The sequence below is a fragment of the Populus alba genome, chromosome 1 (genome assembly GCF_005239225.2).
Source record: "Populus alba chromosome 1, ASM523922v2, whole genome shotgun sequence".
Classification (NCBI taxonomy): Eukaryota; Viridiplantae; Streptophyta; class Magnoliopsida; order Malpighiales; family Salicaceae; genus Populus; species Populus alba.
Window position 1 is genome coordinate 10,689,133 of NC_133284.1, and position 23,424 is coordinate 10,712,556.

The 23,424-nt window shown below is 34.1% G+C and overlaps 2 protein-coding genes and 1 long non-coding RNA gene across 4 annotated transcripts; 1 reads left to right on the top strand and 2 right to left on the bottom strand.

Annotated features, from left to right (window-relative positions):
- Positions 1–287: 287 nt before the first annotated feature.
- On the bottom strand, positions 288–4,464 carry LOC118036064 (uncharacterized). The gene is made up of 2 exons (XR_004685301.2): positions 4,164–4,464; positions 288–801 (listed from the first exon to the last, which is right to left on the bottom strand). It is a non-coding gene; the product is annotated as an uncharacterized lncRNA (long non-coding RNA).
- A 141-nt stretch (positions 4,465–4,605) lies between these two features.
- Positions 4,606–7,821, top strand: LOC118036063 (deoxyribodipyrimidine photo-lyase). 2 transcript variants are annotated; one of them, XM_035041764.2, is made up of 9 exons: positions 4,608–5,076; positions 5,321–5,664; positions 5,745–5,985; positions 6,200–6,357; positions 6,454–6,490; positions 6,602–6,660; positions 7,075–7,156; positions 7,235–7,306; positions 7,610–7,821. In XM_035041764.2, the coding sequence occupies exons 1-9, from the start codon at positions 4,750–4,752 to the stop codon at positions 7,781–7,783; spliced, it is 1,494 nt and encodes a 497-aa protein (XP_034897655.1). In that variant the 5' UTR covers positions 4,608–4,749; the 3' UTR covers positions 7,784–7,821. The 2 variants fall into 2 exon arrangements, with proteins under 2 accessions (XP_034897656.1, XP_034897655.1); XM_035041765.2 differs by lacking the exons at positions 7,075–7,156; positions 7,235–7,306 and having other exon boundaries at positions 4,606–5,076.
- A 955-nt stretch (positions 7,822–8,776) lies between these two features.
- On the bottom strand, positions 8,777–19,121 carry LOC118036062 (SNARE-interacting protein KEULE). The gene is given in 22 exon segments (XM_035041763.2): positions 8,777–8,963; positions 9,062–9,151; positions 9,270–9,360; positions 9,694–9,884; positions 10,354–10,434; positions 10,522–10,569; positions 10,571–10,642; positions 10,788–10,883; positions 10,965–11,090; positions 12,651–12,747; positions 13,786–13,862; positions 13,939–14,037; positions 14,135–14,218; positions 14,308–14,499; positions 14,576–14,701; positions 15,783–15,815; positions 15,980–16,076; positions 16,183–16,233; positions 16,903–16,981; positions 17,486–17,567; positions 17,985–18,043; positions 18,819–19,121. Coding segments are annotated over 22 exon segments (2,001 nt in total). The 5' UTR covers positions 18,895–19,121; the 3' UTR covers positions 8,777–8,909.
- Between the last annotated feature and the right edge of the window lie 4,303 nt (positions 19,122–23,424).

Genomic DNA, 23,424 nt, shown 5'->3' on the forward strand with positions numbered 1-23,424 from the left:
ACCAGAGGAGATCATTTACAGAGAATGATTGTAGGGGTAAATATGAAGGTAGCCTCACTTTTACCTCTTTGTAGGTATCAGATGCATTTGTTTCATTGCGAGAGTTCCTGACCTTAACTTTTCAACATTTAACTTGTTCTTGAAAGCAGCCTCAGTGCACATGGTTAACCATCTCTAACATAATTAATCCTCAGTTAACATTTTAGTGTCATTTCTTCTCTCGATGTCTCGGTTTAAAACTCTTTTCTTAAAAAAGAATAGAAAACCCGATGCTATAACGCCATAAATTTGTAGTATTTGAGCTTGTATCCAAAACGTTATATATTTGAAAAAATAGATTAAATATATACATGCCGGATCAAAAACAAGCTTAAAATATCCTGAGTCTCTGGTTAATGTGTAACATGATACTAGTATTAGTGAGTGCAGATCATCATCTACAATCAACTTGTAAACCAGTTAAAGAACAATCCAATGTTCAAAGCATTGCCAGATCAGATCATGCATGTAAATACTCAAACTTCTTCAACTCCCTTTTAACTGTTGCATCAACGCACGGATGGCCAAATTAAGGCTCATGCACATTCACTGTAAAATAATAACAGCACCAGCAGCAAGCATTACCACTCACCAAAAATAAGATTGACTTTCTTTGGTTTTCATTAGTGTTGGCCTCTCTATCCCAGTGGATAAACTTTATCTTATCCCGAAATGAGTATAAAAGAAAAATCCTTTATGGAACCAGGTCCATACACAAGAGTCATATGGGCTTGTCCGTCCGAGTACTTACATTCCGGCACGCTGTGAAAAAAAACATTGGACATAAAAAAATGCTAATTATAAAATTTTATATACCTAAGTCACTGGACTAATTGATAATTTTAATTAAAAAATATAACAATAATAATGAAAAAATAATAATGAAGGAAGGTAGAAAAAAAAGAGACTAAAATGCATATTTACACATCACCAAACCCTAATATATTATAAATGAAAGACTAAAGATATACTACATTATAAATGAAAGATTAAAATGGAATGCTACAAGACTACAGGGACGAATTGAAAGATTATAAGATTACAGAGACAAAATGCATTTTTACACATCACCAAACCCTAATATATTATAATTATAGACAAAACTAAAAGCGTTTTGCATTTCATTATTCTGTATCTCTACTTCTCCTTGGGGAACTGCATCTATGGTACATTTTATTAAATCAATATCTCTAATGATGCATTTTGAAGCACTAAGGGAGCTGTCCCGGGACAAAGCCGGCAACTATCCATCTGACTTCTCTTTGCAGACTGCAGTAAAAAAATGTTGTCCAAGGCTGAAATGGAGGATATTAAACTAGAAGATAAAAGCCACCAGAAGTTCGAACTGAATTCTGAGTTAGAGGAAGACGGGGCAGAAAAAACAAATTCAGGGCACAGAAGTTTAATGAGCCAGAATGATGCCTCTGATGAATTATTTGATGTTCCTGATTCTGGTGAAGTGATAGATTTTGACCATTTAGAGAATGGTTGGTTTCCTGAAGTGAGTCAAGAATGACTTGCTTCGGTATTTACTAACCTTCGGTATTAATACAAATTTCAATAAGAACCCATGGCTGACCGTATGGCTCGGCATCCTTATTCCACTTGCTAACCCTTTCCGCATAAAATGAAATATGAATCATCTACATCACCTACACCCTTGTGATCAGTAAAAGGACATCTCTACTCCTACAGTCGGTGTACCATTTGGCATTTGGGATGTGCTAGGAATGCTCCTTTGAGAGGATGGAAATCCAGAAGGTAATAGTTGAGCTTGTGAACTAATCAAAACTATTGATAGTCTGTTCCCAAATCCGCTCTGGAATGAAGATTTTTATAGTGTTTGGATAAAGAGTGATCATATCATATGAAATTGATAATTGAGGATAGAAAACCTGACACTTGTAAAACAATTCTCTTGCTGGGATTTAAAGACCCATGATAAAGCCAGTGACTTTTAATAAGAGATTGCAATAAATAAGTGAATGAGCTTTAAATTCTAAAAACAAGACTATTTATTCTTATTTTTAGAACTGTGTGCCTGATTCAGGTGGCCAATGAATAGCTTTAATGGTTTTTTTAATATTTCTCATAATTATAATTATGTTTATTTATTTAAGTTGTTAATTTTGTTCTGTTATGTCTGAAATGGCCCATATACACTTTATCATTTTAAAAAATAAAACAAAGTGAAACAGATTTCATCTTGCTCAGGATCTCCCAAAAATTCTAGCCAAGATTTTCCAGGTTTACTTTGTTTGTTACTTTCAACTTTTTTTCTTCATCACTCATATATATATATATTAAAAAAAAAAAAAAAAATTACCATTTGGTCCTCAAAATGCATGAAGTTAAATCCTTCTAGACCAATACATGGATGATGGGGCTTGGGATAACAATACTAATAATAAGACGTTGTCATACGTAAATAGATAAACCATTCAAAATTTTTGTATCTATAAATATATACATGATATTCTGGCAGTAGTTATTATATATGTTTGACTGACCCATTCGAATGTTTATTGATCTAGACTTTATAAATGGGAGAAGTAACGTGTGGTTTTGATTTTAGAAAGGTATTTTCATAGGCAGTTGGGTTTTCATAAGTTAGGGGTGCATTAAAATCCAAACACTTGTGATAGATTGGATTTTCACAATTAAGATTCCATTCCTCTTTGTAGATTATTATAATTTTTGTTATAAAAACATTGATAGTTGTTTATTTATTTGGGTATATTTGTCTACTTTTGAGAATGAATAGATCCATCCATTTTGATAGTTGAAAACGACAATCTATAATAATATTTAGTTGATGACTTTCCCTACATACCACTGCACAAAATCAAGATCCTTATTTATATGTTAATGATAGAGATGATGTTTGATTCATGCTTCTTTTGCATATAAAAACCCTTTTAATTTCTTAATATTTTAGCATTTTCTCTATGTTGGATTACTTTAAGTTAAAAGTTATCTTTAGTTTTTACTCGTGACTATTTATTAATGTTTTAAATTTTAAATTATATTTAGATGCTTAACATTGTATATTATATTTTGAATTTAATTTATCTTTATATTTGAATTGGAATTATGTATATTGAATTAATATTTTTTATTATATATGTGTGTGCGCGCCCCATATATGATGCCAGGACAAAATGATGAAATGCTCTTAAATCAAAATTTATTTCAATAAGAATAAAGAACACCAACCAGAACAAAATTAACAACTTGTTTTTAATAGGTAAAATATCGCATGAAAATAAATTGAATGAGTGAGAGCCATCACCAATGGAAGCAGCCATTTAGAAAAACCAAATTGTTAATAAGACAGTAAATATGTTTTCTTTTCTTATGCGTACTCTCTAATGGGAGATGCTTATTTTAACAAGACGCTATTTTAACAACTTATTTATATTTTAATATATTTGAAATCATACAACTATAATTTAATTAATTTTTATATGAAATAATAATGTTATTAATTATATAACTAAATATAAAATTAATGAAGTAATATTGTTGCATCATGTGTGAATTAATTTTACAAGATATGTTTAAAATAACCAAGAAATCCCGACATAGTTAATTAAAAATGCATTAGCCTAAACAATACATCAACTGATTTAATTAAAATTAAAACCCATATTTTGCATAATTTCTAGCTCCATATTTCCGAAATCGAATGCAACTTAAAATGTCAATTTTCATAATTTGTTCTTCTTTTTGAATCCTTTCCAGTTCTTGTACTTTGATGTATCATTATAGATCATCCATCATCCAAGTAGGAATTGAAAACAAAACTGTTATCTTAGTTTTTTTCATTAGGAGATGAAAATGCAAGGAATTGAAGAAATATCTACATGTTCGCACAGGCTTCAAATCACTCTACAAAAATGAGATTTCACCAATACAGGCTTCGAATCAAACCAAAAATCACCAAATCCAGCACTCAAATTCGCAGAGACTGGCTACCAACAATAGAAAGTTTACAAGGTAAAGTCTAATGATAAAAAAATCATCAAATAGATCATAATTAAAGAGAAAAAACCATTTTGAGAACGGTAAGCAAGCCAATTGAAAAGGTAAAGCAATAATTGATGAGCAAGGACAATAATCACCTGAATTGAGAGGTTAGGGCACGGCTAAGACAATTAATTGACGAGCAAGGACAATCAAAGGACAACTGCCTCTTGTTCTTCTTAGTAAACCACAAAGAAGCTAGGGCACAAGGCTTTGAGGTTTGCAGGCTTCTTGTTCTTCTTGTTTCTGAAGAGGGAAGCAAGGGACACCTGTAGATAAACGAGTCGTTGGCCAACAGGTATGAGTAGCTCCTCCATGCTTTTTTACTTTTTTCAGGGTTGTGTGGAAGGCGTAGGAATAACGTTTCAGTGGGAGAAAAGATTTTAGTTTTGGCTTTCGCTGTTTAACCCAATTTTACTGTCCCGGAAGGAGGAGCAGCCGGGAAAGTTTATGGGCCCACAACTAACCAACACGTGTCAAACAAAAAGAGTCTCCACGTCTATCATTTCAAAACCACAACTTTAACTGTTTCCACTTCGCTCCATTTTCCTCTCTCTTCTCCACGGTTCCCGACTTTCCCTCTCCTTAAATCTACGCACTCTGGCTCACGTAATCCTCCGCTATTCTGCATCCATTGCGCACGTTACCAAGCACTATAACTCTGCTGCCCTCTTATTCTCTACTATGGCCTCTCTATCATCCCCGCCAACCCAAAACACCACCGTCCAACCGGGACGGATCCGGGTCATCAAAGAAGGATCCAGAGGGCAAGTGGGCGGTGGTCCTGTTGTTTACTGGATGTTTAGAGATCAACGGCTTCAAGACAACTGGGCTTTGATCCATGCCGTTGATCAGGCTAACAGGAGCAATGTGCCTGTAGCTGTGGCATTCAATTTGTTTGATCAGTTCTTGGGGGCCAAAGCAAGACAATTAGGTTTTATGTTAAGGGGTTTGTGTCAGCTTCAAAGTCACATTGAAGAGACACTTCAGATCCCATTTTTCTTGTTCCTGGTCAGTTTTATAAGAATGTTGAATGAAACCCATTTGGTTTTTTCTGTGCTGCTTGTGGTAATTTGTGTTCTTTTTGGGGTGCTCTTATATATGGCGATGAAAATATTCAAACTTCAATAATCAAAAAAGAAAAAAGATTCAAACTTTGACGAAAAGTGCTTAGTTCTTTGCATTGCACCCGCTTAGCTATAAACAAACCATTATCATGTGAAATTTATTGGCTTTTCTGGGGTTTGGTGTGTAGGGAGAAGCTGAAGAGACTATACCAGCATTCTTAAAAGACTCTGGGGCTTCACTTTTAGTTACTGATTTTTCACCTCTTAGACAATTTCGTACATGCCAAGATGAAATTTGTAAGAGAGTAAGTGATTCAGTGACCATACATGAAGTTGATGCTCATAATATTGTACCTATTTGGGTGGCGTCAGAGAAGTTGGAATACAGTGCTAGGACTTTAAGGGGTAAGATAAATAAATTGCTACCTGAGTACCTCATTGATTTCCCAATGTTACAACTTCCGAAGAACAAGTGGGTTGCACCTACAAAGCAGTCAATTGATTGGAATGATCTCATTGACAATGTTTTGAGGTTAGACGTTAATGTGTTTGAGTAAAGCTGCGTTGAGCTTCATTGGATTGTAGTGTTGATTCGTGATTTCGTATGTGTAGGAAAGGGGCAGAAGTTCCTGAAATCAAATGGTGTGAGCCAGGAGAAGATGCAGCAATGGAAGTGTTAATGGGAAGTAAAGATGGATTCTTGACGCAAAGGTTGAAGAATTATTCTACGGATAGGAATAACCCACTAAAACCTAAAGGGCTCTCCGGTCTGTCTCCATATCTTCATTTTGGGCAGATTTCTGCACAGCGGTGTGCCTTGGAGGCACGTAAAGTGAGGAATCTTAGTCCTCAGGTTTGCAGTGTCAAATCCTAGAATCTTGGTTCAAATTTTATTTTCATGTGAAGCATGGATGATTATAATTACTTAGTCGTCCTAAGCCCCCGTAATTAACAATCTATCACATGTTGATCGTTTCATCAATTGCTTTTTCTCTGTGGTTCTCTGTGGTTCTTACATACAACTAATGTATAGTTTAAAATATGTGCATGTACCTGTTACTCTGAAGTCAGCCGATGCATTTTTGGAGGAGTTGATTGTGCGTAGAGAACTTGCGGACAACTTTTGCTTTTACCAGCCCAATTATGATTCCATACATGGGGCATGGGAGTGGGCACGTAAGACCTTGGCTGACCATGCTTCTGACAAGCGAGAACATATTTACTCGTGAGTGCAATTGTTTTCATTTGGTTATTTATACTGCAAAAGTTTTCTGTCGCGTGCCAGACTTTCTGAAATTTCAAATGACAACTGCATTTATAGGAAAGAGCAATTAGAGAAGGCACAGACAGCTGATCCTGTAAGCCTATGTTTTGTCCATAGATACTATTCTATGAGGACCTGCCAAAGATTATTTTCATAGTTTTCTTTTGCTTATGCATTGCTAATATCATCTTATATCAATTTTCAGCTTTGGAATGCTTCTCAGCTGGAGATGGTTTACCACGGGAAGATGCATGGTTTCATGCGGCAAGTAACTTTTCTTTTTTTTCTGAGAATGTTTGGCTAGTAACTTCCTGATTGTTATTCTCATATTTATTTTTTCTGGTCTGATAGTAAGTCAGTGAAAATCAGGAAAAGTTGGATATCTAATATGAATGAATATAATAGAGCCAGCTGAACCAATGCAAAGAAATTAAGCAACTGACGTTACATTGACGGAGAAATGCAAAAGCATGATTGTATGAAGAAGCCAATGTGAAATCTTTTGAACATATATTCATATCAATGGTATTCGGTGTCATTTTATATATCTGCAAGCATGTTAAGTGGTGGTGCTTTTAATTTGAGAGTATTGACCGTTGGCATCAATATTGGCTACCTGTTTGTATTGGTTTGGTTGCTGTCATTTGATGTTCTTAGAAACTAGAAAACATTGTGCAGTATGTATTGGGCAAAAAAGATTCTTGAGTGGACAAGAGGGCCTGAAGAAGCCCTTGCGATATCCATATATCTAAATGACAAGGTAATTTTACTACAATGACATAGTGCTTCCATGAATTTTCAAACCAGAGCATAATGTGTTCAACTAAACTACCTGCAGTATGAGATAGATGGGAGGGATCCAGGTGGATATGTTGGTTGCATGTGGTCAATATGTGGCATCCACGATCAGGTTTGGTTTCAATAATTTTAGTGGGATAAGCTACCTCCTGGTTTTATGCAGTGCTAAAGTTCTTTCCTGAAATCCATCTAACATGATTCTATATCATAGTAAGAAGCTGGTATAGATAAAAATAATGATGTAATTTTGAGTGAAATGAATGCGTGATTTCCATGGTTGAATGAACTGTAAATTTACGACAGTAGTTGTATTCATCTCTTCTGTAAATAAATAATTGAAACTAAGAATGGTTCTGGTTAATCTTTCTTCCACATAGTAAGTGGCATCAACTAGCCCTTCTGGTTTTGATTTCAGGGTTGGAAAGAGCGACCGATTTTTGGGAAAATACGTTATATGAACTACGCAGGCTGCAAGCGGAAATTTAATGTTGATGGATACATTACTTATGTCAAGAGAATTGTGGGCGACATTAAGAAGAGAAAAGCGGAAAATGAGCTCCACAAAACGATGAAGGAACTCCCCAGTTAAGTATTGCTTTAACTGAAAGATTAGGAATAATCTGTGAACTCCTAGTGTGGATTCAAATTTTCAACACAGATCGTTTTGATCTGTTCCGGCGACTCCAACTCACCTAACCTCTCAGCCTTGAGCCGAACCAGTACCTCATTACAATTACCTAGAGTTAAGAGTGTGTACCGTAATCGGAGCAGCATAAGCATGCGGTGCGGATTACAGCGTGACACAGTACTTTTATTTTAAATTTAAAATATGATTTGTGAACACATTGAGAAATGTATTCTTCAAAGATGGTTCTCGTTATGCATGAGACTTTGTTCCATGTTACGTAAATGGCTGCACAGCAATTAACTGCTCTACAAAACTTTTCTAAATATGGCACATGTGCTCGTATCCTCAAACAAATGCCACAGGGATTTTAGAGTAATCATGGTCGAGGTTTTTCCTACTGAAAGATGAGCCATATGCTAACTCCATGGATCTTCTCATATGAACCCAAAAAGAAAACGCACCTTGCTTGCATCTTACCCGCGTAAGTGGTGGTGTTCTTGTTCCGGCTTCCCTGGACTGGCCTATTTAAGAAGAGAGTTTTTTCATCTTCATCCCAGTCATAAAATTTGAAAGTAGTGCTGCGTGGTTCCTTTCGTCTTTACCACCACTCAACGTCTCTCTGTTCTCGGTGTCCATGAATTGCCGCTGAACCCCAACAACCTTCACAACTGGCGCAGCTACATCTGAAACGCGACATCTGGTGGTGTGCCAAAAACATAACATCCAAAAGATTAAACCAGGATGCCATAACATCTTATCACTATCATTTATAGTAGGGAAACTCATTGTTTTCAGTTTCAAAATTCGATTGATTTTTTTTTTTTCCAGTTTTAATTAGTAAAGCAATATTTATACACTTCGTAAGTTTCTCTGCAGCTTTGGCTTGTATTATAAAACACACAAGAAGCTACAGCCTTAAGTAGGGGCGCTTTCCTATAACATGAACCACACAACTACGACTATCAAGGGGCAAACATTTTCCATTAAAAAAATGGATACAATAAAATGAAAGAATGTGTTGATGAATTACAAATCGGATAGTCAGAACCTAGAGAAGCCTCGCATTCCGCATCTAATCCCAACACATTTATATCTGCAGATCGTCCAGTGAAAGTTCATTTGCTGTCAGCAGTTTCAGCTTCTGCAATTTTAAATCAATGACATTATTATTTTGGCCACACATTCAGTTCAAAAAATAACGTATAAGGGTCATTGGGGGCTCTAGAGAAAACTAGTTACCGTAATAAAATGTGGAGGATCATCCAGACTCGAAGAACCCAAAATTACTTCCCTCTGTAACTTGCTTGTAAGCTTGTGGCAAACTCTTAGCTGGAGATTAATTTGAGTAGAAACACCAAACAAGCCATAAAGACAACCATAATAATTGATTTGGGATTCAACATAAAGACAACCATAGTAATTGATCTGGGATTGAACATCTTCTTACCTCAGATCTTGTAGCTCCACCTACGATGAATACAAAAATACGCTGGCCCATCTTTTTGAAATCACTAGATGCATGTCTTAGAACAGAATCACTGTAGGGAAATGCGAAAAAACAACATTAAAAATAAAGCCACGAGGATAATAAAGCTACTCTTGGCCTATTAAGTTCCCTAACACTCCAAATACAAGCACAACAGACTATGGTGGCACAGTTAATTTTGAGGTCATAAGAGCAACAACCTAAATCAATCAGGAGACCATAAACAAGCAGGGAATTCATTTAACAGATACAGCACAGGAGCATAACAAAAGATTAAGAATGTGTTAAGTTTAAAGAGGAAAATATCAGGAGTTGAATTCCATGGTTTATTTTCTCAGATAATCATAGAATATTCAATTGACTATGCATGAAAGAACAGCAATACCTTGAATAACCATCATCAGAGTTCCGTGGTCGAGCCCATGTAGGAGTCCGTCTGGATCTCATTGAATGGGGTGCTGGAGCTTGATGCATTGGTGTAGACTGGGATGTCCCATGGAAAGTTGGGCTTGGGTCATTCATGCATGGATATTCATCCTTGGAGAGTTCTCCTTTGTTAAGTTTATCAATAAGTTCCTGAAAAGGATTTGCATTAGGGTGAGTACCATCCTTTCATATTATCTAACCAAAAGTTAAGGCATCAAGGCTGTTGATAAATCATATAAACATTTCGCACCAACGGAAATTACCTATTTAGGAAACTACAAACTCGCGAATAGACACAAGGCACATGGATAAAAAGCTCAATGATCCCATATAATGCAGTGTGAGTCTTGCATGATTTTGTGCATGTTTTGTTTTTATTTGCCTAGCCTATGAATGAGTCAGTAAACTAAATCTATACAATGATTTCTCCCCATTTAGAAGCAAATTTGATAATGGAAGAGGGAGGAATTAGTAACAAAACTACATGTAGCAAAAGCAATATAAAAATGAAAGGGGAACAATAAAAGCTTTTTGAAAGGAAATTCTTGACGTCAAAGATAACAAAGCACAATAGGTCAGCCTATACATGAAAAACCAAATACAAAGAATTTGGATGTACCTCTATCATGGGGTAAAAGCGAGACAACTGCCATGTTGTTTCTTCAGCACAAGTGCGGTCTTTCCTGGCTGCGCGCTTCTTCTGGCAGTTAATTGGGAAGGAGAATAGAAACTGTAAGCTTTGAAAGTGTCAATCAGAAGTGGCATTTCAACAAACATTTGTGTTCACCTTATGAATATCAAACTTCAGGGAGAAAGCACCAGTTGAACTTTTTTTTGGTCTCCGATGCCCCCGCAAGCAATCTCATATTATTCACAGCATTCATGTCATCCTGCGGTAATCTTACCACCTGAAAGAAATTTGAACAATTAATTGTGATATGCATGGAAACTGTTCTCAATAATATCAAACCAGGAAGGTAAGCAAAAGCTCTGCTCATTGACCTCAAAACAGTACAAGAAATTGAAAACCAGCACAGAAACAAAGAAAAATACCTTCATTATATTATGACCTTCTTCACCCTCAAACTTCTCAGGATAAATGGCTGCAAGAATCATCAACAACCGCAACTTATTTTCACGGGTTGCATCCTGCAAAAGAGTGAGACTCCTACTTGATAAATATTATTGACAAGTTGAAATGCATCCATTATAATTTACTTCAAGTTTTACCTCTTTTGTAGTAAAAAAATTGATAACATCTGTCATTCCTGCATCTCCAAAAACCAGGTCCTGCTCTAGTTGCCCAAGCTCTCGAAGCCCCGACTCCCTGATAATTTTATTAATTTTTCCAGCAATCTGCATCCATAAAACATAATTTGCATGAAGCCATGGACCGCAAGAAAATTCCATCAACCAGTGCTTCTTCTTTTTCTTTCTGATTACGCACTAACTATTCCATGTGTATTCCAAAGGGGAAAAAACTGAATAATACAATTTAAGCTGACTGCAATTCATGCTTCCATCAGGAAAAAAAATTGACCTTAATCATTTGTGCTCCCATGAATTATGAGTTTTAAGCAGAGCACACAACTTAATATTCAGAAAGCAGAAATTCAACATTGATATCTACAAAAGCAGTCAAAAGTGTAGCATTTCATAGTTACTAGAAAGCAGCAAATGAAAATATGGAACCAAATAATCTAATGGCATTTCCATCAGGGAAAAAATTCAAACTCCACTCACTGGTATCACAAGCAAGGTTCGTATAATGTTATGTAAAATTATCTGAAACTCAAAAGTGACAGCAGGGAAGGAGAACTGAGTGAAGAGGAAGAATTGAAGACCCTAATATTAATTGATATTTCCAGTAAGGCTTCACAATCATGACACGCTGGTTTGGTTAAGTTAATAAATTAACAAGTCATCTCAAATAAACCAAGCAGAGCCTTAACAATATCTATGTGACACTGCACTCATAGGGAGTATGAGCAGGAAGCCTAAACATAAAGCTCTAAAAAAGGCAACATTGAGAAGTAGATAAACAAAAAATGGGTCCATTTGCCACGCTCTCTAAAACATTGTGCTGTTCTAAAAGGGACTTCAGCAGCCTAGCTAAAATACAAGTATAGAGACAAGCAAGAGTAAAAAGCAACAATCAAGAAAGTGCTCAAAAAGTATCCTGCCTCATTAGTTTGAGTCAGTAATGGAATGAATAGAGAATTATTTGGACAAGAAATGAAGCAGAATGCACTTTGGTCAATAACCTCATCTTATTTTGTTACTGATCAAATCTACACAAAATGATCTCCATTAACCCGTAGCATTTGAGCTAATAAGCAAATAGCATCAATGACCTCTTAATCATTGAGGGGGAGTTTACATTAAAGCCATAATGCCAACAAACATTAGGAATTCAAAGATAAAATCGTTCATGAGAATGAAATAGCAAAATCATGGTGTCATCAAGCCAAGCATTGTTCATTTGTAATTAAAACTATGTACAACACCAACATTCAATCTTAAGGGGTGAGACAGAGGCATAACCTGGTGATAAAAGCTCATCTCCTTCAAAGAAAAGGTCTGGGATTCAAATACCCATCCCATAAAATAACTATTCATTCATCAAAAAAGTTGTTTGGAAAGGATATCAAGAATGGGAAATTAGTTTCAAATAACCATCATGTATAATAGCCACAATATATGTCAAATTGCCATGGCAAAAGCATCACATGGCATAGTGGTCTAGAGCCTGAAGATTATTTTGCTAAACAAGTGGGAAGAACGAAGCCAAACTTCTGAGCAAGATTTGAAAATAAGAGCATCATATTAAAACTGTATTCCTTTGCTTATGTTACACATATGCCAACAAAAGTGGAAAAAAAAGAGGTAGTTTGCTGCCAGAAGCAAGAAACTAACCTCCACATGGAGGGAGATCTTGTCAATCTGCTCACTGTATTGAGGCAATGCTTGAACCATCTGTTGCAAGTCCCTTGTAGAAAGTTCACCACCATCTCTACACAGGTAAACTTCAAGGTTGGAGATATACAATCACATAAACTCAAAATCTGATTAACAAGTAGCTTTTACAAATCAGGAAGAAACAAAAATACACAAGGCATATGCCACACCTCTAATTGAACAATCAAAGTGAACTATACATGGTTGATATAGAAACAAGCACATATCAATTCCCAGCTTCGACAGGTATTTATATAAAAAAGAAAGAGGATGGAAACATAACAAGAAAAATTCTCTTTAAGATAATATGAGTAGCAGTTGTTCTCAGTACACTAACACCATTGATATTGTTAACTTCTTACTGCATCAGGCATCTGTCCACTCATTTCCCATACTTCATGGCCACCTCCCTACTTAAAAAACAATACCTCTCAATTCCATGCCTCCATAGGTGTGTGTAAAAGAAAACAAAATATCAGCATCCTCAAAACAACCAACCCTACCATACAGGTGCTCTGCACTTCCTATAAGAATCTAAAATTTCTCAACCCTCCCCTGATGTGGGCACTTCCAGGGGAGATAAAGGAGTAGGCACACTACTCCCAGATACATGACAGAATACTCTTTGCAATGTCAACTACTCCCAGATTTCTAATGGCTAGTCTTCTCTACACCTTTTTCTCTTCATGAAAAATACTCTAGACCATTTGGCAATGGGATCCCAGACTGCAAAATATTATGAACCAGGTGGTTCAAAGCAAGAGGTGAGAAAAAAGAAGTTCAGATCAGAAGAAAGGGAGTAGAAGACATGTAAAACCCTCCACTAATTAAACAACACTGAATTAATGAAAAAATTTAATATCAATTTAACAAAGATCAGTTATTAGAGCAATATCTCATAAGTAGCATCAGTAACTACATGCCTTTGAAAACAGGGAAAGAATTTTCTATTGAATTACTCATTTGTGAATTTTGAATCATTAAGCAATGCTTCTATGAAGTTAAAGTTGATGAAACTAACAGAATACACTAGGTCACTAATGACAACATGACAATGGTCAGCAATTTACATGGATAAAGAATTTTCATCAACCTTGAACCATGTTGGATTTTGGCTGCTTTATTTTTTGATACGAAGTTGGTCATCTTCTCGTGCAGCCGCTCACTAGCCTAATAAAGAAACCAAAGCTTAGATCATTCACGTAGTGGAGGTTTAAAACCTAACAAAACATATAACCATACTTACATCTGCTATGTGTGCATGCCGAAGCTCAAGCCAGACAGGATCATGTTCCTCCAAAAGAACATCCTTTTTTTCAGGTGGACCACCAGCTTTGCTGAGAACCTGAAAAATGCAATTCCTTGATTAACAGTATAACAAAGAGATCCAACCGCAAATCAGTAAATGCTGAAGTATATAGAACTCTCAACTGTTGACTTACCTCATGCACATATTTGTTTCCCTCCATATTCAATAGATCATGACACATGGCATCATATGTCCACTCATGTATGATAGGAGCAATCTAGAATTGCAAAATAAGCACGTAAGCAATACAACCAAGCCATACAACAAGCATAGAGTGAGTTTCTAAGCAACATGCACTTGAGAGACCTGATCTATAGATCTATCCAGGATAAGCAGTTCACATGTTTCTGTCTGGGGGAAGTGTTCAGTCTTTTGCTTATATTGGATCAGACAATCCCAAATTCTAGCAGCAAGTTTTGTAGGAATTAAATCACGGAAAGTCGTCATTGTTGTTACATCAAGGGACTTGGCGGCACGATATCGCACAAAAGGAAATTCCTGGAAAAATAGACATGCATGCCTAAGAATATTATCAGGAGATTGTGAATCAACATTTGGAAGCCATTATATATACCCGAAGAGAAGCAAAAACTGTAGCAATGCGAGAAGCCATCACATTCAAACACGCATCACCTTTGCGAGAATCCTCCTCATCCACAAAAAGTTCCTCTAAAGCCCTTTCATTATCAGTAATAAAACCCTGTGTGGAATAATATATCACCTCTAATGGGAGAAAAAATAACATAATGAAGATAGGCACAAAAAAATGGAATTATGGATGGAAATAAAACATTTACAAACCAAAACAACTTTCATAAGCTGTAATTGGAAATTTGTAAAAAGGATCAAACAATTAGTTTAAATAACAAATAATAGTTTTAAAAAGTGAAATAAAACACGAGCTGTTTTAAATTTCTCAGTTTGATATCTAGCTTAGAATCACCTCAACCTTCCCCTAGGGGATTTCTTTAAAAAACAAAAGGAAAAAAAAAAATGATATCTAGCTTAGAACCAACTCAAACCATGCCCTAGGGGGATTCTTTAAAAAAAGGAAAAAAAAGTTCATTTCCCCTAAAAACAAATTGCAATTTCAAGTTATCTGCAAGCATTGGCATCATCATTGACTGGATCTTCAAGAACCTAGCATTGGAGCTCAGTCAATTAAGATGCCCTAAAAATAATCATCAGTCACTATGGCAAAAGCACCAGATGCATGAACAATCGCATCTATCTCTCTCTTCCTCTTTTTTCTTTCACAAGCTCTATATTTTTTGTTTCATTTATAGGTTGTATGCTGCTCCCAATCCCATCTCTACCATTGAGTTATAAGCTCAAGACACAAAAGGCTTTTTCTATTAAAAAAATGCAAATATTGACTCAAAAGAAGCATAAATAGTTGGATACCAAAAGAGCTGCAAAGTTCAGAAATTGGCATTATTACAGATTGCCATGTCATATGCCTTCTGAGATACCATGTTGCACTGGAGAAAATAAAGGTAACTACTTTTAAACAAAGATAGCATCTAATCCTAAAAATCAATCTTGTTGATGCTAATTCTGGTTGAAAACAAAAGGATCATGGAAGCTCCGGAATATCAGTAATGAAATGAGGCATCCCTAAAAAGTTGCTGGAAACTCAACCTGATAAAAGAGCTTTTCCTCGGCAACAATGAAGATTCAAACAATAGCTATTGTTGTAATTTAATGCATGAAAAAATAGAAAGGGTAAACAATATTTTGCATGCAATATTGAACCAGATAAATGATTTAGAATTACAAACCTGGCTATCTATAGCAAAATACTCCAAATTCATCTGCATGGCTCACACATCAAAATTAAAAATGTGTCAAGATCTTTTGTGAGTTTTAAAAAAATGATGGATCGAAAAAAAACACATATCTAGCTGAAAAATCAAATTGCTTCAGCACAATTATTGATCCAAAGGACAAAAAGTTTTACTGAGAAAGAGACCCGTACCTCTCTTAATGCACCTATACGAGTTAATACACTTGAATCTTTCTTGATATGAGAAACCAGTTCTCTTGAAATAGGGGAACTGAAGAAAACAAATGCCCTTCATATGCAGACAAGAAAAATAAAATAAGTTGACATTTGTAAGTTTGAACTTCCAAAAGGTAAAATTGACTAGCATAGGACAATGAATAGAACTTTTCACATACTTTTTGTATAAAGGCGATTTCCCAGACATGTCTGACAAGAACATTATAACACTGCAAAATAAAACCAATAATAAGAACACCACCAGCATTACACAAATCAAATAGAGACAGAATTAATAACATGGGGACAGAAAAAAAACAAGGGACAGAGTGACAGGGCCCCCATCCATTGACTTCTCTATAGAGAGAACTTCAATTTTTTCTTTAAAGATAGCATGATTATATAACTATGTCAAGCATGTGGCAGTATTCGTTTTCAAGTAAATAGGCACTGCAAAACATGCATTGCTACTGATAAAATTGCACTAGGTAAGTAATGGAAGTAAGATTTGCTAAAGAAAAATAAAAAATTACAATGTAGCCCAGGAATTGAGAGGTAAAGTCCCTTAGTCAACCCACCAGATCAGCTCAGTAACTTAGCGAATAATAAGGAACAATGCCCAAAAAGGTTGGGCATCATGTTTACTGAAACTGAGTATATTACAAGAAGTCGTTGACCTGCCCTTAGAACTAAAATTCAGATTTATAATCTCACCCACTCTGAAATTGAACACTGTATACAATCTATTCAAGATGAATTAACAAAATATGTCCCAATGTTATTCAGGCAGGTCCCAATTGCTGCAGAGCAATTAAACTGGAAAAGCTCCAGGAAATCAATATTCTTTTTTTTTTTCTTTTTGAAGGGCAGGATGCTGAATATTGTCAAAAATATATTACTTCTCTTTTGTTGGTTGGATGAAGTATATAGCATCCATGGAGGGCAATGGCTGCCTTCGTTTGTATATGTCTTCTACCACTGCAGAGAGAGAGAAAAGATAATCAAGCAACTTGGAGAGTACAGCAATTAAATTTCAAATGGACATAGATTTTTCTTTCTCCCATCGTTTAAACCATATAATCCCACTTGCAATGCAACTTGAGGAATTTTACTCTAAGCTAAGAAAATAGTATATTGGAGCGGCATTTTTCTGTAATTTACAGCAAACAGAATACCAGTACAGTTACATGGAGGATAAAATGCTTCAATGGATAGCCACGTGTGGAATTGAATCATTTATTTTTATGGCATAAGATTTCATGAATTGCTCCATCTCATAGAATACTAAAATAATATCCTTTGGTGTTTGCAGCCTGTTATCTAAAGTGGTCTAAAATGCATATAATACATTCCAAGTACTATTTTGCACAGAAAAACTACAAAAAGCTAATTTTCTATGTTATGTCTCTCAAGTGGATTTTTAAATTGTAATGAAACAGCTGAACTATCTCAAATTTTTTGAGTTTGCCCTTTTATTCTTACATGAAACTCCTTCCTGTGTGATATCAGCCATCTTGCATGAGTATGACATGATCTTCACAGTAAGTCTGTCCATGATAAGCACCTGCAGGTATGAGATTCATGTCCTGACATTAATGACATATGCGTACTGTAAGAGATGGAAAGCGGTGGCAAGATAGCTCTAATCACACGGAAATGTATCAGAACACTAGTCTAAACCGGGAAGTCATTGGGTAAGGCAATAGACATGATTCTAACAAGTCCCAAATTTTCACTAACAGATAATTTTGTCTGGATACAGTCAAAATATCATCGACACAAGCTGGACATGTGCCATTTGTATCGGAACATGGGTGTCATACTTCTAAGCTTGACAGGAAATCAATTCCAGACACTGCGAAAATGCTAGGATATTTATTTGAAACTCCATGAAATGCAAGGACATTTACTTGATCTAAGCGGTATTAAAAAAATAGTATAGATGACAGGAATAGCAAAATAATAGAACCACATGAGATACCTTCCAAGTTGATTTTGAATTCCCTGTTTTGGCTGATCGAAGCATTTCATGCAACAAACCTGGACAATGGGTAAATTTAGAATGACAGGCAAAGTTCATAAAAAACACCTATTTAATAAGAAAAAAAAAGTATTAGGATCAAGAATGAACAGTGCACTAGCAATAAATGCAAGAACATTCACTTCCATATCATTCCCTTCCTATTTTTCTGATAGACTCAACAAAAGAAGATAACAGCATCAATCAATTCAAGATGGTCTAATAAGCTTGGGTCTCTTTAGCTTGGGTCTCTTTAGCTTTGGTCTCTTTAGCAAGTAGCTTATTCCAATGGACAGAAATTGTTTCGTGCAAAAGCCATTCTTCTTAGTAAAATAAGATATCCAACCCCAAGCATTTCAACAATTCAACTCCTATCATCCACTTCAAAAATTCTAGAATCCAAACACTGATACAAATATTTCCATTAACAATAATCCTCATAATCTTAAAACTGCAATCTCCACCACCACGAAACTTCGATATAGCATAGAAATTGAAGAAATTCCTAGCAACTAATACTAACTAAGTTTGGCCAATAACTCTATTAATTAGTTACCAGAAATATTACAAAATTACTAGGAACACAATGTCATCGTTACATTACATTAACAAATAATCAACTACAATTGAAGCTTTAAGAAAAAAAAAACTAAATTATTACTCTTAAGGCAAACCAAATTATAAACTCCATTGGACAGAGAGAAAAAGGCACAAGATCACATCAAACTGCTTGCTTTTGACTCTATCAAACTGAACCTATAAAAATTCGTGTAGAGAAGGAGACATTGAACTTACGTTCACGGCTGATTTGCCTAAGATTCTTGTAGTCGCTACCGTAAGAAGACGACGAGTCAGAATCCGAGAGCGACATGTCGACAATTATTCAAGCCTTCAGAGCCTCTGATTCTATCTCTCCAGTCTTCTCCAGATCGGCGGATCCAGAAACGACAGTTGCAGAGATCGTTTTCTAGTAAGCTAAGTAGGGAGAGAAAGAAAAAGGTAGGGAGGGAGGAAGGTCCAAAGGAAGCAAAAATGGTGACAGGGAAAAAGAATAGTAAAAAATTGGCTAAACTTTACTGTCATTGCAGGGTTTTTTAATTTTATTACTTGAAAAAATATATATATGAATAGTTTTTTGAAATTTATAACGTGGGTTTTTGGCAGTTGACCATAGCCCGTTCAATTCGCGTTTCGTCGTGGAATGGAAAAGGATATTGACCGGTCTGCGATGGGATTTCTTAATTTTGTTTATAGCCATTGTTTATTGGATTAATTATATTATCATCTTTTACACTTGCAGTTGCAATATTTCTCCCAGTACAAAATTTTAGAATCGTTCTCTCTCGAAGAAAACAAAAATTTCATCAATTTACAGAATAAAATTACAATAATTTCACACCAAACAAAAACCTAAGAAAACCATATGATATTTGATTCAAGAATCTCACCTATTAAAAAATAAAAATTGAAATATATAATAGTATCATGTAATTAGCTATTTGACATGTTTTTTTATCCATGTATAATTATTTTATTTTTCAGCAATAAAATAAATAAAATAATTACATAGACTCTTTCAACATGTTTTTTGTTATAAAAAAATTCAAATCAAAATATTTATACATGCTTCTAATTAAATAAAATAAAACTTATTTGTGCTAGTAAACATAAAAAAATTATTGTTATTGATAAGTAAAGACTAAACTAGAAAAATTAAGAAATAAATATGGATTAAGATATTTAATCTTGTAATACAGATTATGTATTCAATTGTATTTAATAACTTTTTTTTAAAAATAAATATTTTTATTTAATCAAATGATTATCTGTACAAATAAAATGTAGAGAAAAAAAGTTGTTTGCAATAACTAAAGACTACACTGAAAAAATAAAAAGATGAATTTAGATCAAGATATTTGATTTCGCAACACGGATCATATACTAAGTTGTGTCTAATATCTTTATTTCTTATAATAATTTTTTTATTTAATTAAATGATAATAGAAATAAACACATATGGAAGCGGTTGAATAAAATAACATAAATATTTTGCAAGGCTATGTATATTCAAAAACAATCTTAAGATTTTATGTGAAAATCAAGTAAAAAAAAGTGATATTTAACCTAAGATTAAATTAAAAAGTTGAGAGATAAATATAACTATACATATTTAATATTGAAACGTGAGTCATATATTTAATTATATCTAATAACATTGTTTTTCTAATGAATATTTTATTTAATAAAATGATAATAAAAAACTGCATATAAAAAAATAATGGGAAAAAAATTAAGTAAAGCTAATATATACACACACACACTTGTAAACAATGTTTTTTGGCACGTTGATTTTCCCACCATATTTAGAGTTATAATGTGTTTGCATATGTATAATAAATCAAAATGTAATATTTTACTAAGAGTTATTTGATATTATTTTTGTCTTCAAAATTTGAAAAATAAAATGTGAAAAATTGTTCATTTTGGATTATTTTTTTTGTTGTTTTTTAATAAAATGTCTTGGAAACTTTTAAAAATACATTTTTTTTTTGGCTTTCAAAGGTTTTATGTCATTACATTATCTAAAAGCCAAGTTGGATTTAAGATATCATAAAAATGAATGTGAATTACTTGATTACGTGGTGTTTGTAATAGTAGTAAAGATTGTTTTTTAAACTTTGAAATATATTAAAATAATAATTTTTATTTTATTTTTAAAATTTATTTTTTATATGAATACATCAAAACAATCTAAAAATACTAAATAAAATTAATTTTAAATAAATTAAGTTTAAATTTTCTAAAAAGCATGGCTAAACCGTGCTCCTCAATACCCTCAGAGTCAAGAATCTATAAGGTTGGATGTTTGGTAATCACACCAGGGTCAAGTTCTAGGCATGTAAAGGTTGAATTTTAATTTATTCATTCAACATTTGATGTATTGGAAATTAGTTTTCTTTTTTTTTTTTCCTTTTCATTTCAAGTGGTTTTTTTTTATTGCTTTTATTTTTACAAGGTTATCACAGTCATATATCCATGGTCACAAATTATGGAAATTAACTTGGTTTAATTAGGGTTTTCTTTTGTTTTTTTTTTTCCGCCCTTCAACATTAGATTTTTTTATACTTTAAATGGGTTTAGGTCAGGGTTTTTTTACTTTTTTTTTTCAATTATTTTTTTGTTGTTGCATTCTTTTATTCATACTATTTAAATTACCAATTGCTCCAGTAGCTTAGGTCTTAGATTTTTTTTGTTCTTTAGCATTTTTTTACAAAAAAAAGTAATTGGCTTGTGGCGAAATGCAAGCCACACAAATCTAGTATATATCAAAATATATTGAACATGTGACTTATTGATTTCTTTTGCCCTGATATATATTCTGATGATTATATAGATAATGTTTGGTTACTGTCTTAGTACAAAAAAGACAATGATAGTAAGGACATAACATAAAATGAGACAAAGATATAATTATGTTTTGTAGTGGTGTATAAGATAAAATGATTGTCTTTGTATCATATTTGATTATGGTAGATAAGATAAAATAAAATATGAAAAAAAAAATATTTTACGCTTAATATTTATTACTTAAGTTTACATATTTGTTTTAAAAAATAAAAAATAAATATTATTTTTTTTCATTTTAGTTTAGATTGAGTGTTGAAATTAACAATATTATAACAGCTCTAATTACAAATTTTGGATTGCTCTAACAGGTTGATCCGTAACCTGGATCAATCTAGTTTAAGAAAAAAATAGAGAAATGATTTGCCCAACCTGACTTGATCAAAAACTCGGATCAACTTGGGATAAAACACGGGTCATAAACCTATTAAAGTTCTCTTGATTTTTTTAACCAAAATGATGTTACTTTGATTATTTTTTTTAAATAAATTTTTAGTCAACCTAGGTTGACCCTTGTAACCCGTGACCTAGGCTTTGGCTAGGATTGACTCCCAATTCAAATTTTAAAATTTTAATAATAACAACTTTTATGATTTTATCTATACATTAACTCGAATCAAACTAGGTTGACTCTCCAAATATGTGACCCGAGCCTTGTCCCAGCTTGCCCCCAAATGAGGTTTAAAAATCATGACAATAATTATTTTTATTATAATGTTGACCCAGATCAACCATGGTTAACCCTCTTGACCTGTGACACCATCATTGCCCTTGATCTACCCTCAAGTCGAGTTTTAAAACTATGATAATAACCATTTGTATCCTTATGTTGACTCGAATCAACCCAAGTTGACTTTCCTGACCCATGACCCAGGTCTTAACTCGAGTCGATCCTAAATCAAGTTTTAAAACTATAATAATAATTGTTTTTATTTTTATATTGACTCGTGTCAATCTAAGTTTATCTTTTGACGCGTGACCCAAACCTTGCCGGGAATCGATTCTTAAATTGAGTTTTAAAACATGTTTTATTTGGATAATTTTGAAATTCAGAGTTTTTTACAAATATATAAATAAAAAAAAATCGTCTACGAATATATGTTTTTTTTTTATACATTCACTCTGAAATTATTTTAAAAATAGATCTATTTGTATCTTTGTTGCTTCAATTAAATATCTTTCTATTTCTATTAATCTTTATTCTTTTAATCTTAAAAAAATAACTAAACCCTATTATATCAAAAAAAAGGGCAGAAAGGATTTGCGTTTGGTGTTGCTTTGTGGACCATAGTGGTAAAATATACAGAAGAGGACCATCTGGGCCAGGCAACCTCTTGTTCTGAATGTGCACAGTTCCAATGAACTCATGGTCCCTGCTCCCTCGATATTTTCTGCAAACTCTTTGCCCAAAATTTCTCTCTTTCTTTCTTTTCAGAAAAAGCATTACGGAGTCATCTTTATCTCAAAAACTTATTATTACTATTATTATTATGGATTGGTAAAGGTGGTGGGACTGAAATTGACTCTCCAATCCCCTCTTGTCTGTAGAAGAATAACATATATAAACCATTTAGATGGTGGCCAATTATAAGAGTTTGGAACCAAAAGGTTTGTTCTTTCTGTGGTCTCAGGTTCAAACTTTGGGTTGCTCATATGATGGTCACTGGAGGCTTACATGATCGTTAACTTCAGGACCTGTGAGATTAGTCGTGGTGCGCGCAAGCTAGCCCGGACACCCACATTAAACTAAAAAAAAAAAAAAAAAAATAACATATACGAGGGAGAAATGGAAAGCATTCTGGCTTCAAAGCATGGAGTTTACGCTAACCTTTTCTGAAACCACTAAAAACTCGAACAGCAAAAAGAGAAAGAAGGAGAGGATGGATGGATGGATGGGACTCTACGCATGAATGCAGACACAACACCAAATTGTTGTCAAACTCCTCAACAGCTCGTGATGTTTGAAGTGGACATTTCAGCCAGACCTTAAAATCGT